This window comes from Triticum aestivum, chromosome 1B, assembly GCF_018294505.1.
Source record: "Triticum aestivum cultivar Chinese Spring chromosome 1B, IWGSC CS RefSeq v2.1, whole genome shotgun sequence".
Classification (NCBI taxonomy): domain Eukaryota; kingdom Viridiplantae; phylum Streptophyta; class Magnoliopsida; order Poales; family Poaceae; genus Triticum; species Triticum aestivum.
The window spans coordinates 260546992-260561745 of record NC_057795.1 but is presented as its reverse complement, the minus strand read 5'-3'; the positions used below and the strand labels follow the sequence as shown (position 1 = coordinate 260561745).

At 52.8% G+C, this 14754-nt stretch overlaps 1 protein-coding gene across 3 annotated transcripts in view; it reads left to right on the top strand.

Moving 5' to 3' along the window:
- LOC123118533 (uncharacterized) overlaps positions 1-9665 on the top strand; it is a 28008-nt gene extending 18343 nt beyond the window's left edge. The window contains exon 15 of one of the 3 annotated variants that reach the window (XM_044538611.1): positions 9633-9665. In XM_044538611.1, the coding sequence (XP_044394546.1) occupies positions 9633-9650 (18 nt within the window). In that variant the 3' untranslated portion in view covers positions 9651-9665. Of the gene's footprint in view, positions 1-4433; positions 4668-5735; positions 6121-9632 lie in introns of those variants that run through there. The other 2 variants (XM_044538610.1, XM_044538609.1) reach the window with 2 other exon arrangements.
- The last annotated feature ends 5089 nt before the right edge of the window (positions 9666-14754 follow it).

Below are 14754 nucleotides of genomic sequence, written 5' to 3'. Positions count from 1 at the left end.
CACGCAAAGAGGTGGGAGCTCAGATGGTCAAGCTCAGGGAGCGAGAATTCAAGATGCATGGTTTCTTGGATGGCAACTATGTCAATGTGTTCCTCACGCATGTACTCTATGAGTTGTCGGCGTCGGCCATCATGGCCGAAACCGCGGATGTTCCAGAACAGGGCACGCATTAAGGCGCCATTGGGGGCTGCTTGACCCCAGGACACGAGAGGCACTTTGAGCACGGAGGGCCGCGGTGCGGGAGCGAGTGCGACCATGGATTTTGACCTCCCCCACCGGGGGGGGGCACCTAACTGCCTCAACGCCGCCGAGGGAGGGGCCTCACCGGTCGAGGGCGGAACAGGAGGCAGAAGGAGAGCCGCACGGGCCTCCGCGAGCCTCCCATCAAGGATCTCGCGGGCGCGGATAGCCGCAATCTGGACTAGGGGGGGGGGGCAACTTCCCCCCTGAATATGATCGCCGAGTCAGAGGCCACCTTTGCGAGGTTGCCAAGAGGAATCGACTCAAGAGCAGAGAAGGAGCAAGACGAAGCCGAAGGGGGAATGGCAGGCGTACCTGGCTCCAGGTTTCGAGTAGCAGCACGGATCTTCGCCCGCTCGGTGATGGGCAGAGCCGGACTGCCCTCCGGGTGAGCAGCATCCAACCGAGCACTCCGACGGGACGCAACCACCGGGGAAGATGCCGACCGGCCACGACGCGAGTAGGCGGCGGACCGTGGAGGGGGGGCTGGGCGGCCACGGGGGTGGTCACCCGAGCCTCCCCATCCGTGGTCAGGGCCCCCACAGGTGAAGCCAGAAGAGTGGACACGGAGCAGCTGAGGAGGAGCGGAGTCGGGTTCAGAGTCGGGGCCGGAAGCAGCAGGGCCGGAGGCGCCTCGGGAGGGGTGGGCTGAGCGGCCGCGGGATGCGACGCCGGAAGGGGGGCGTCAGCCACCGGGGCTTCGGCCACCGCTGGGGAGACCACCTGATCGACCAGGAGCAGACTGGGGTCCGGAGTAGCCGCCGAGGGGAGGACCCAGTCCGGACCCAGCGCGACGGGAGCAGCCGAGGAGGGAGAGCATGGTGAAGAAGCCGGGCAGACGACCAGGCCGACACTGGAGATGTCGCTCGCCTCGGAGGAAGTCGTCGCAGGAGCCAAGGGACCGCCGAAGGCCTGGCTGAGCGCGGCCTGGCGGCCCTTGCCCCCGGTGGCAGGAGGAGGCGAGGGGGAAGGGGAGCGGGAGTCCTCCGAACCCCCCTCCTCATCCGAGTGGTGGGAGCGGGCACGGTGACGTCCGTGGTAGTCCCCGTCGGCCCCCGGGTTGCCACCGGGGAGGCCGGCGTCGAAGGAGCGGGGGCGGCCGACGTGGTTGGGAGGCTCGGGGGAGATCCTGAGGTCAAAGCCCTGGTCGTTGAAGAAAACTCGGACGGTGGTGCGGAGCTTGGAGGAGTCGAGACACTTGACCTTGACCCGGACCTCCTCCTCTTTGCGCAGAGAGAGCTCATCGACCACCACCACCTTGCCCAAGAGATGGGACATCTGGCGGATGACGAGCTCAGACCGCGCAATATCAGGGAGGCCGGCCACAAGGATCCAAGCGGTGTCAAGAACGGCCACGGCCTGAGCATCAAGGATCGGCTCAGAGATGTCGACAACCAGCTGGTTGAGAGCGAGCGTGATCCGGCCACTGCGCGTCGCGTAGCCGTAGCTGACGGAGTCGGGGAAGACGACGGTGAAGATGTGGCCAGCGGTGGGGGTGACCGCCCAGTCCCACTGGTGACGGTAGAGGTGGTTGAGCTCGGCCTCGATCATCTCCGGGGAGGCCACCCCGTTGACGACCGTGACGACCACCTGGAGGGAGGGGGAGGGAGGCGGCACGTCAGGGACCTCGAGGTGGAAGAAGCCCAACCCCTCGATGCCGTGGCCGTACATCATGAGCTCGGACATCACCGGACGGTCCGGGCACAGGAGGGCCAGGTGCCCAGGATCCTTGCAGAGGTAGCAACATTGGGGGTTGACGCATTCGACTTGCGAGTGGCCCGCCACCCCGCAATTGAAGCACAGAGGGCGGGGAAGGCCGGAGACGGGGCCCGGAGCGGAAGAAGAGCGCAGAATCAGAGGGGTAGGGCCGGACAGGGCGCCCCGCCCCGCGCCGCAGCGCTTCTTCTTGGCGGGGCCGGAGCGCCCACGGGCAGGGTCCCCGCCAGGAGCAGCAGCCGCGGTCGAGGGTGCGGACGCCACCGCATGAGGCGGCACGTACTTCCGCACGGGAGGCGCCGGAGGCTGGGCAGGGCCGCGCGGAGAGGTCGGCCGAGAGGACCGAGGAGGAGAGGGAGATCGAGCGCGACGGGGAGCAGGGGAGGGCGAGCGGCGTCGGGAGGGCCAGTCGCCCGAAGGAGCCGGACAGGGGGAGCGGGATCGTCCCCGCGAGTCGCGGTGGCTCGGGGAGCGGCGGTCCGCGTGACGGCCCTCCTGGAGGTCACGCAGCTCGCGGCACAACTCCTCGCGGCGGAGCGCGTCGGGCGACGGCCGAGGCGGGTCGCGGTGGTCGCACCGCTCGTCGACGCGGCGCTTGTGCCGCACGCCGCCGTCGTCCCACTCCCGGGGAATCGGGGGCCGAGGCGCGGGAGGGGGGGCGGGGGAGGCGGGGGAAGGGGTCTGTACCGGACGCCGGCCGGGAGGGAGAGGGGGCGGAGGCGAGCAGCGGGGGGGGGGGGTGGGGGTGGGCAGGGAGGCTCGGGGGAGCAGAGAGGATCGGGGGGGGGGGGAGCAGGGGGCGGCGGACGAGGGAACTGGGGGAACCGGGAGGCCCCTGGGAAGCCAGATCGAGGGCACCAGAGAGCTCGGCCTAGGGCACCCAGACGACCCAGCTCCCATGGGCCGATCCAGCTGAGGGGGCCGAGGCGCGGGAGGGGGGGGGAGGCGGGGGAAGGGGTCCATACCGGACGCCGACTGAGAGGAAGAAGGGACGGAGGCGAGCAGCGGGGGGGGGGGCAGGGAGGCTCGGGGGAGCAGAGGGGATCGGGGGGAGCAGGGGGAACCGGGAGGCCCCTGGGAAGCCAGATCGAGGGCACCAGAGAGCTGGGTCGGGGGCCGAGGCGCGGGAGGGGGGGGGGAGGCGGGGGAAGGGGTCCGTACCGGACGCCAGCCGGGAGGGAGAGGGGGCGGAGGCGAGCAGCGGGGGGGGGGGGGCAGGGAGGCCCGGGGGAGCAGAGGGGATCGGGGGGGGGGAGCAAGGAGCGGCGGACGAGGGAACTGGGGGAACCGGGAGGCCCTTGGGAAGCCAGATCGAGGGCACCAGAGAGCTGGGCCTAGGGCACCCAGGCGGCCCAGCTCCCATGGGCCGATCCAGCTGAGGGGGAGGTGGCCCAGGCGGCGGGAGCCGAGGATGGGCCGGGCCGGGGCCCAACACAACTGGCGCGGAGGGGGCCCGGCCCAGTAGGCGGCGCGGGTTGGACACGCGTAGGGTCCCCCCCCCTCGCGGAAGGCGCCGTCGCCACCGCCGGCGAGGCACCGGAGGGAGCCGGCGACCGGCAAGATGGAGCGAGAGAAGGCCGGAAACGGAACGCGGAGGAGCCGAAGGCAACGATGAACGTCCGAAAGGGCGACAGCCGCCGCACCGGAGGCGAGGGCGCAGGGCCGCTGCGAGCTGCGGGCGGCGTCGGGGGCGCCACCGGGCACCGGACGACACCAGGAGGAGCGGGCGACGCCCCTTTCGGAGCGGCCGGCCACGCCCCAGGCCCGAGCGCGCCGGCGGCGAGCAGCCCCGGCCCTCAACGCCGCGCCATGGCAACCACCGGCCCGAGACGAGCTCAAGGGCAGCGCCGGCACCCGCGACGGCCGCGAGCCGGTGGCAGAACCCCGCTCCTGGGGGGCTGAGCCACCGGCCCGGCAGGGCAGCGCGTGGGGGCGACGGCCGGAGAGGCAGGCGGAGGGAAGGGCGGCTCGTCGGCCAAATCAGCCCAGCACAGCCGGGCGGAGGGGACGGAGCAGCGAGGACCGGGGAGGGACAGGCGACGGGAGCGCCGGCGAGGACATCGGGCGTCGCGGCCGGGTTAGCACAAAATTCCCTATTTTTGCCGACTATTTGGAAGAAACTCCCTAAATCATGGATATTAATAAAGATTGCAAAAGGCCTGGGTAGCACAAAATTTGAAGAACATGGAAACAAAAGCAAAAGGCAAAAAATGAGTGAAGGAGAAAAACTCTAGAAATTAAACCGGTCAAGTCCTGGGGCATCAAAAGTGGAAGAAACTCCCTAAATCATGGATATTAAAGATTGCAAAAGGCCTGGGTAGCACAAAATATGAATAATATGGAAACAAAAGCAAAAGGCCAAAAATGAGTAAAGGAGAAAAACGCTAGACCTCAGGGGACATCAAAAGACCCCCCCCCCCCCCCCCCAGCTTATTTCTTCTCTTCTGATGATTGTCCATTCCATTTGCATATGTCAGACCCTCCGGTACAAGGTGGATGCAGTGCCTCCGGTTACCGAGACAGAGTAGCCCTTATACCATGTTGTAACCTTATTCTTTTGCCGACTGTGTTGCGGCAATTCTAATCGCCGGGTTTCAACTACACGTGGTAGCCCACTGGTGTATGAGCGCAGAATATGTATCTTTCTGTGCAAATATGTTTACGATGACTTGCTGATGCATGAATGCATCTGTACTAGAAGCATTACTTTTTCTTATGTGTTTATAATTTCAGAATTATGGATGTGCCTATTTTCCTGATTGTCTGATTTATGGATGTGCCTATTTTCCTGATTGCCTGATTTATCAAAAAATCCGTTGGACCTTGCATTTGAATCTAAGAGTCGTCTTCATTTACTCCCTAGTCACTAGCAACTGCAGAGAATGTTCAGCGAAGCGCTGGCATATGTTTTTCTTTTGGAAGTCTGGCATTTTATTGATTAAGCAATAAAGTCATACAAAGTCTCCCAAGATACAATCTGGAACAGAATGGAAAACACACAACAAACTAGAGTTCAAAACATGGGCCACTACATTACAATGCCGACGAACATGCTTGAAAGATGTAGAAGTAAAAGTCATGCCTTCTTGGTTGATATCTATCGCCACGAAGCCCACATTAGATCGATCCCGTATGTTGGAGTTAATTCGTTGATCCCGTATGTTGGAGTTAATTTGTTGCACCAAAGAGAGACAATCCCAGGCGAATATCACATGTGTGAATCGTTTGTCCTGGGCCAGTGTGAACGCTCGATGTAGTGCAAGCGCTTCTGCCATTTGCAGATCGAAGTATCCAGTGATGGGCTCAGAACATGCCACGAGGCAATTTCCATCATGATCAAGAGCCACCACACCCCAAACTAGACTTGTTGAGATTAACAAAAATAGCAGCATCAGAATAAACTAGAACAGTTCCTGCCGGTGGCGGAGAGCAACAAGAGCTAGAAGCATGAGTCTCACGTCTTTTAACATGTATTAGCTTGTATAAATGCGTCAGTATCATCTCAACATAACCACAAACCTTCGCAACAGAAACACATGGATGGTGATAAATAGCTTCATTTCTTGCCGCATTTTTGGCTCCATACGTGCCATATCGCTACCGCAAGAATAGTGGCTTCCCGGTCAGAAGACCGAAGAAGAAAGTCAAATAGCCACATGGTAGAATGAAAATCTCAGCGGAACAAATTAATATTGAAAGAATATTTTACGCCATCCCAGATGGCATGAGCATGGGGGCTGAACAGGATGGTGTATTTAATACTTTCCGGTCTGCAACAGAAACAAGCTCGAGCTGGAACCTGACGCCGAAGAAGTTGTTCAGCGGAAGGCAAGCAATTATGCGCGAAACGCCAGAGCACAATATTCATCTTACCAGGAGCTTTGATCGACCAGATGGATTTCCATAATTTCTCTTCATTAGCTCTGTCAGAAGAGCTAGTAAGAAACGATTTGAGCGCGCCAAATTATAAGCAGATTTCATTGTTTTCTCCATACTTAGTAGATGGCCAACGAGCAAAATCCTCGGATGCATATTTATTAAATAGGTACGTTGAGAATTGCTGCAGAATTAAACATGGTTAGTAGATGACCAACGAGCAAAATCTCTGGGACCAAGGTGTTTAAGGCATACATTAGAAATCTTTGGGACCAAGGTGTTTCACGATTGGCTCTAGTTTCCTTTGCATGCAACTGAAAAATAGTAGCATAGTTAATAGCACAGCGCCTAATTGCTTGAAAAATCAATTCGCAGTAACCCCAATGGCCACTAAACGAGCAGCCCTCATGCATGCATTGGTGGAGAACGATTCCGGCGGGCGGGTATTTTTCCCTTGTATGCAGAACTAGCTTTTACACACATGTTCACACCATGCATGCATCAATTACACCCCGACGTGAGCAGCGTAGGATTCACACGGTCGCATGCATACAGTACTAGTAGGAGTAATTGCATTGGCGCTTTAAATCTTGTCTATTTTGGAAACGCACGTAAATCTAACTGCTCCGAGTAGTACATAGCATGCATGGTTTCATTATTCCATGTGCCTGAAGCCTCGTGAATTAAACATTGAACTATTGCTTTGGTTGGAATTGGAGAAATTGGGTTAAGCATACTCGGAGGTATTGAAGGAATCCAATGATCAGCAAGAATCCGGGTTCGCTTACCGTTAACAATGCCGCAACAAATTCTTTGTTTTAAGAGCTCACGTCCATGCAAAATACTCGGCCATGTAAAGGAAGCTGATCACGGTGTTGTCACAGTTCAGAATTCACCCTGAGGGTAGTATCTCCCTTTAAGTACCCTTGTACATAAAGAACCGGGCTCTGTGATGAGACGCCAACCTTGCTTGCTGAGCATAGCTTGGTTAAAAAGTGCCATGTCACGGAAACCCATTCCGCCAAGAGCTTTTGGTGTCGTTAACCATTCCCATGAATACCGGTGTATCTTCTTCCTACCATCCTCCTACCCCCACCATTCATTAGAAATGATTTGACGAATTTTTTCACATGTTCGAATGTGGACTTGGAAGCAGCTCATGATATGGGTAAGGTATAGCCTCGATAATTGACTTCAGCAGTGTTTTCTTACTTGCGCGGGAACAGGTCTATCCGACAAGCCATGAATGCGTTGCCACGCTCTAATGGGAAGAAATTTAAAAGTACTAATAGGAGATCATCCAACTTCAGTAGGCATTCCAAGATATGTGTCATGAAGAGTTTCATTATTAATACCCAACATGGGCATAACACGATGTTTCACAGCATCAGGACAATGATTCCCAAAGAAGATAGGGGATTTGCCTTTGTTGATAAGTTACCCAGATCCTTCACAATATAATTGTAGGGTAGATTCCAGTGCAGCCACACTATGATTGTCACTTTTGGCAAAGAAAATGCCATCGTCGGCAAACAGGAGATGTGAGATAGGTGGGCCAGAAAGGCCATTTCGGATACCATGTAGCTCGCCACAAGTCTCCCTCTATGATAACAGACTCGATATGCCTTCAATGCACAAAAGAAACAGGTAGGGACTGATGGGGTCCCCCTGACGGATGTCCCAGGAAGGAACAACGGGATTAGTAAGTTCACCATTGACTCTGACAGCATACCGAACATTGGTTATACATCTCATGACAGAATCAGTCCAAATAGGAGCAAAGCCAAGCTTACTCAAACAACCGTGAAGATAACTCCATTCCACACGATCATAGGCTTTCATCATGTCAATCTTCAAGGCAAAGAAAGGTTGCTTTGTTGTTTTCTAATAGTGTGCATGCACTCAAAGCAATCAAAGTATTGTCAGTAGTCAGTCTACGTGGCACAAAAGCGCTCTGGAACTCGGACACTAGCACACCAAGAATCACCTTCAAGCGATTGGCTAAAACTTTGGAAGCAATCTTGTACAAAACATTGCACAAACTAATAGGACAAAATTTTGTCTAATGTTTTGATCTGGCAATCTTTGGAACTAGGACTGAAAGTGCTTGTTATCGACTAGAAGGGGGGGGGGGTGAATAGGCAATTAGGGGGGGAGGATGAATAGGCATTTTTTTTGGAAATCTTTGAAACAGGCAATGTCTTTGAAGACATGTAGTTAAAACAATAACTAAACAGGATACAACGGAAGATAAACTACACTAGCCATGCAAAAGTGATAGAGGCAAAGGTGTCCCATCTTTCGATGAGATGATGATTATCGTTTCGGAGGAGTAGACTTTGACGATCCGACTACGTACGTGCGAGGACATCGCGCCTTAGCAATCGCTAAACCAACTCCGAGAGGTTATTGGCCACGCCGGAGCACGATCAACTTGACCACGAGGGTCTATTTCCTGCAAGCAAACGAAGAACAAGCAAGAAACTGAGATTGCAATCTGGATATTGCGAATATAAGATGAAAGCTTTATTCATCAAGATGGGGTTCTGTGACGTCTTTGTCTGGTCGTTGAACACAAACAAAGTACGCGAAGTTGCAGCTATGGCAAACTTTAATCTAAACAAAACCCAAAGTCTAAACGGTGCCCTAAGGGCTGTATATATGGAGGAAGAGGGGGGGGGGGGTTTCGTGGCCCTTGGTGGAGGGGTCCGAAACCAACCCTATCTCTTGTTTCCCCACACATACGGACTATGTATTTCGAAATTACATGGGCCTGACCCAATAATAAGGTGACGCAACACCTAGAATACCTCTGGACGAAATTTATGAAGTGACATCTTGTATATTTCGTCCAAGGCTTCATGCACTCATTATGGTGGCTTCAAAGTCCTGAAATCATCACTTGTAACTCCGTTCTTGTTCCCCTTGCGCATGCCATCATCTCCATGCTTTGTCTTGCTCCAGTGTTCTTCCCTCTTATCCATGTCAGTCCCTTCATTTGTGAGCAAAACAAATGTATCCAATTTAGGCAGCATCATATTCTTATGAACATTAAAATCATTAAAAAGAAACGGAAGTACCTGATAATTTAATTGGCGTGTGCGAGCTCTAGTAATTGGTCCGATATATGTAGCAGTAGGGGCTGTGGGTGTAACAATGGTATTGATGTCCTCATCATCCCCCCTTCTTGAAATGAAGTTGTCCTCGACAAAAGCTCATCTTCCTCACCCAAATAAGGCTTCAAATCTGCAATGTTAGAAGTGGGACTAACCCCAAAATCTGTAGACAGCTCAAGTTTATATGCATTATAATTTATTTTCTCCAACACCTTAAAAGGACCATTAGCACGTGGCATTAGCTTTGATTTGCGCAAATCAGGAAATCTATCCTGACGCAAATGTAACCAAACAAGATCTCCAGGTGCAAACACAACATGTTTTCTACCCTTATCTCCAATAAGTTTATATTTAGCATTCATATGCTCAATGTTTTCCTTAGTTAACTCATGCATTTTTTAGATCAATCAGGACGTTTTTTAGCATCAAAATTAACCTTCCCTGAAGATGGAAGAGGCAACAAATCAATAGGTGCACGAGGTAGGAAACCATACACAATTTCAAAAGGGCACATCTTAGTAGTAGAATGCAATGAACGATTATAAGCAAATTCAATATGAGGCAAACATTCCTCCCACATTTTCTTATTATTCTTCAAAACATCCCTAAGCATAATAGACAATGTTCTATTGACTACTTCAGCACAAGGACTAAAATGATTCTTTTTTGGCACTAAAATGATAGGATCAGCACAAGGACTAAGGGATTCGCGTATATAACCTTTGTTGAGCAGCTCCTGTACTTGACGCATAATCTCCTTCATCTCCTCTGGATTGGTACGGTACGTCGCACAGTTGGGTAATGATGCACCGGGAATTAAGTCAATTTGATGCTCAATCCCTCGAGTAGGTGGTAATCCCGGTGATACGTCTTGTGGAAAGACGTCAGCGAACTCCTGCAAAATGTTAGTGACAATAGGAGGCAAACAGGAAGGCACGTCCTCGAATGAAAATAATGCCTCTTTGCACACAAAAGCATAGCAAACAGATTTGCTGAAATCTAGGTCATCAATATCAGATTTGGTGGTAAGTAAACATGCACTTTTCAATTTAATTTCAGAAGCAACACTAGATGGTTTATTATTAGGCTTCGTTTGTTGCTCAAATTTTTTTGGCACAATCTGATTTTCACTCTTAATTTTCTCCTGTTTTGCTTTACTAGCTCTATTCATATCATCTTTCAAAATGGACTCAGGAGTCATCGGAAGCAAAGTAATATTTTTATCCTTGTGAACAAGAGTATACTGATTGTTTCTACCATGGTGTATAATTTTTTTATCAAATTGTCATGGTCTAGCAAGTAATAAGGAACATGCTTGGATAGGTACGACATCACAATCAACATAATCAGCATATGTAGAGATAGTAAAATGCACACGAACAATACGTGTTACCTTAACCTTGCCGCTGTTGTTGAACCATTGGATGTAGTAAGGATGTGGATGTGGTCTTGTGGTGAGAGATAGCTTCTCCACCATCTCCATGCTAACCAAGTTGTTGCAGCTCCCTCCATCTATGATGTGGTGAACAGAACGTTCCTTCACAACTCCCTTTGCATGGAACAAATTATGCCTCTGATTTTGCTCAACTTGTGTAACCTGCACACTTAAAACACATTAAGAAACTAAACATTCATACCTGTCAGCGTCTTCAGGAGCCATGTATTGCGTCTCATGATCAGAATCATCTTCACCGTGTGTGACGCCCGGGTAATTAAGCTACAGTAATCCCCACTAATGATGCCACGTCACCTTTGTCACTGTAGTTAATCTCGGGTTAGTTCAAAAACCGGTTCGAATTTCAAATACAAAATCGAGCAAACAATAAAAGTTTTCAAATATTAAAATTTAAATGTTCGGAGTGAACCAAATAATACATAGGTAATTATGGAGGTGAAACCACATTTTTATAAAATGTTTAAATGCTCAAAGGAAAATAAAAAGCAGCAAAAGAAATTAATTAAATGCCTTTTGTGTTTTGTAAAATATTAAACTATATTATTTAGGGATGAAGCATTTTGTGGTTGTGGCTTAATTTGTAAGAACAATTTAGGTGCCACTTTGGTATTTACTAAAACAAAAAAATAAACTGCAACTAAAATAAAACAGAAAAGGTAAAGTAAATAAAAAGTAAAAATAAAACAAAAGAGAGTGGGGGAGGAAACCCCACTGGCCCAACTGGGCCAGCCCCTCCCCACCTGGCCCCCCTCACACCTGGCCCAGCCCCCTCCCCTGGCCCGGCCCAGCCGACCGGCCACTTATCCACCTTTTCCCCCGGTCGGGAACCCTAGCCGCAACCACTCCTCCCCCCCCGATCCCCTTTCACCCCCTCGCGCCGATCCGGATCGGCCCCCGCCCGATCCCGGCCCCCTCGTCCTCCCCTCATCGCCGGCGGCCCCCGCCGCCCCGACACCGGTCACCTCCACCCCCCTGCGCCCCTCGCCGCCGTTCGGACCCCCCTCCACACCGTCGCCCCACGCGCGGGGCACCCGCCGCCGCGGGATCGTTCCCGACCTCCCCCGCCTCACCGGACCCCCTCCCCGACGCCGGCGGCCGCCTCCCCGACTCCCTCCTCGCCGGTCGCCTCCAAGCTCCACCGCGCCCGCCTCCTAGACCCCGCGGACCCCCTGTGAGCTTCGCCCACTCTCCCCCCCCCGTCGCTCTGTCGCTCCCCTCTCCCCCTCCCGAACGACGCCGTCGCCCGGAGCCCCCGTCGCCGGCTCCGGCCGTCTCCCGCCTCCCTCGCCTTTCCCCCTGCCAACGAACCCGAACGGACCTCCCCGTCGCACCCCCCCCGGCGACGCCCGCCGACGCTGACGCCCGCGTCCATGCCCGCATCCCCCTCGCCTACTTCCGCCGCCTCCGGCGACCCGGACCCCGTCTAGCCCCGCCACCGCCGAAGCCCCACCGGGGACCGCCTCGCCGGCTCCTCGTCGGGCCCCCCTCCGCCACGCCGGCGCGGGATCGGGCGGGCGCCCACGCCCGCGTCCCCCTAGGTTGCGCCCGAACGGGCCACCCCGCACGCCCGCACGCCCGTTTGGCCCCCTGGGGCCTATGACATTGGGGCCCCACCCCCCACAGAACTTTTAAATAAAAAGAAAAGGAAAATGAGATTTATATAAATAAAAAAATGAATAAAAACTAATTAATTAATTAATTAATCAATTAATTAAGTAAATAATTAATCTAATTAATCTTGGTTAATTAACCTAATAACTAATTAACCTAATTAACTACTGTTAATTAAACTTAATTAGGTTAATTAGTTAACAGTGTATGACGAACGGGACCCACCTGTCAGGGTTGACTCAGTCAACCCCTGTTGACTGCTGACGTCAGCATGACATCATGCTGACGTCATAAATACATTTTTTCGAATTAATTAATTAAATAATTAAATTCCAAAATTGTTAAAATCTTTTAAAAATCATATCTTTTAATCCGTAACTCGGATTAAAATATTTTCAACATGAAAGTTGCTCAGAACGACGAGACGAATCCGGATACGCAACCCGTTCGTCCGCCACACACCCCTAACCTATCGAACTCGCAACTTTCCCCCTCCGGCTCCTCTGCCCGAAAACACGAAACACCGGGAATACTTTTCCGGATGTTTTCCCCCCTTCACCGGTATCACCTATTACCGCGTTAGGGCACACCGAACATCGCGTATTGCCTTGTTATATTTTGTGATGCTTTGTTTGCTCTGTATTCATTATTTCTTCCCCCTCTTCTCTTCGGTAGACTACGAGACCGACGCTGCTGTTGACCAGTTCGACTACGGAGTTGACGACTCCTCTCTCTTGCCAGAGCAACCAGGCAAGCCCCCCCCTTGATCACCAGATATCGCCTATTCTACTCTATACTGCTTGCATTAGAGTAGTGTAGCATGTTACTGCTTTCGTTAATCCTATTCTGATGCATAGCCTGACATTGTCGCTACATCTGTTGGTACCTTACCTGCAATCCTATATGCTTAGTATAGGATGCTAGTTTATCATCATTGGCCCTACATTCTTGTCAGTCTGCCTTGCTATACTATCGGGCCGTGATCACTTGGGAGGTGATCACGGGCATATACTATATACTTTACACTGTTACATTACTGGTGATACTGTTTGGAGATGGGGGCTGAAGGGGCAGGTGGCTCCATCCAGGTAGAGGTGGGCCTGAGTTCCCGACGGCCCCCGACTGTTACTTTGTGGCGGAGCGACAGGGCAGGTTGAGACCACCTAGGAGACAGGTGGGCCTGGCCTTGTTCGGCATTCGCGGATACTTAACACGCTTAACGGGATCTTGGTATTTGATCTGAGTCTGGCTACGAGCCTATACGCACTAACCATCTACGTGGGAGTAGTTATGGGTATCCCGACGTCGTGGTATCAGCCGAAGCACTTCAGACGTCAGCGACGGAGCGGCGCGCGCCGAATTGGACTGGAACGCCACTAGGCTAGGTCTGCTTTCGGCCGCCCTCGCAACATGCAGGTGTGCTATGGGCGATGGGCCCAGACCCCTGTGCGCTTAGGTTTAGACCGGCGTGCTGGCCTCTCTGTTTTGCCTAGGTGGGGCTGCGACGTGTTGATCTTCCGAGGCCGGGCATGACCCAGGAAAGTGTGTCCGGCCAAATGGGATCAAGCGTGTTGGGTTATGTGGTGCACCCCTGCAGGGAAGTTAATCTATTCGAATAGCCGTGATCTTCGGTAACAGGACGACTTGGAGTTGTACGTTGACCTTATGACAACTAGAACCGGATACTTAATAAAACACACCCTTCCAAGTTCCACAGACAACCCGGTGATCGCTTTTCTACAGGGCGACGAGAGGAGGATCGCCGGGTAGGGTTATGCTATGCGTTGCTACTGGAGATGCTACTTGGAGATGCTACTTGGAGGATTTCAATCTACTCTCTCCTACATGCTGCAAGACGAAGGCTGCCAGGAGCGTAGTCTTCGACAGGATTAGCTATCCCCCTCTTATTCTGGCATTCTGCAGTTCAGTCCGCTGATATGGCCTCCTTACACATATACCCATGCATATGTAGTGTAGTTCCTTGCTTGCGAGTACTTTGGATGAGTACTCACGGTTGCTTTCTCCCCCCCTTTTTCCCCTTTCCTTTCTTTCTGGTTGTCGCAACCAGATGCTGGAGTCCAGGAGCCAGGCACCACCGTCGACGACGACCCTTACTACACCGGAGGTGCCTACTACTACGTGCAGCCCGCTGCCGACGACCAGGAGTAGTTAGGAGGATCCCAGGCAGGAGGCCTGCGCCTCTTTCGATCTGTATCCCAGTTTGTGCTAGCCTTCTTAAGGCAAACTTGTTTAACTTATGTCTGTACTCAGATATTGTTGCTTCCGCTGACTCGTCTAGGATCGAGCACTTGTATTCGAGCCCTCGAGGCCCCTGGCTTGTATTATGATGCTTGTATGACTTATTTTATTTGTAGAGTTGTGTTGTGATATCTTCCCGTGAGTCCCTGATCTTGATCGTACACATTTGCGTGCATGATTAGTGTACGATTGAATCGGGGGCGTCACACCGTGTTCTTCACTTGTAATAAGAGCCAAAGCCACCTCATCATAGTCACTAGCGGACTCATACCCACCATCCTCAGTAGCAATCATCACACGCTGAGATTTGCATTCTCGCGCATAATGTCCTCTTCCCTTACAACGACGACAAATAATATCACTTGTGTGCCCTATTGATGCCATGGAAGAAGAAGAGCTCTGTGCAGGTGTGCTCTTGGCAGATAGTGGTGGTTGTGCCTACTTTCTAGTATCACGGCTGGAGGTGGCACCTGATGGAGG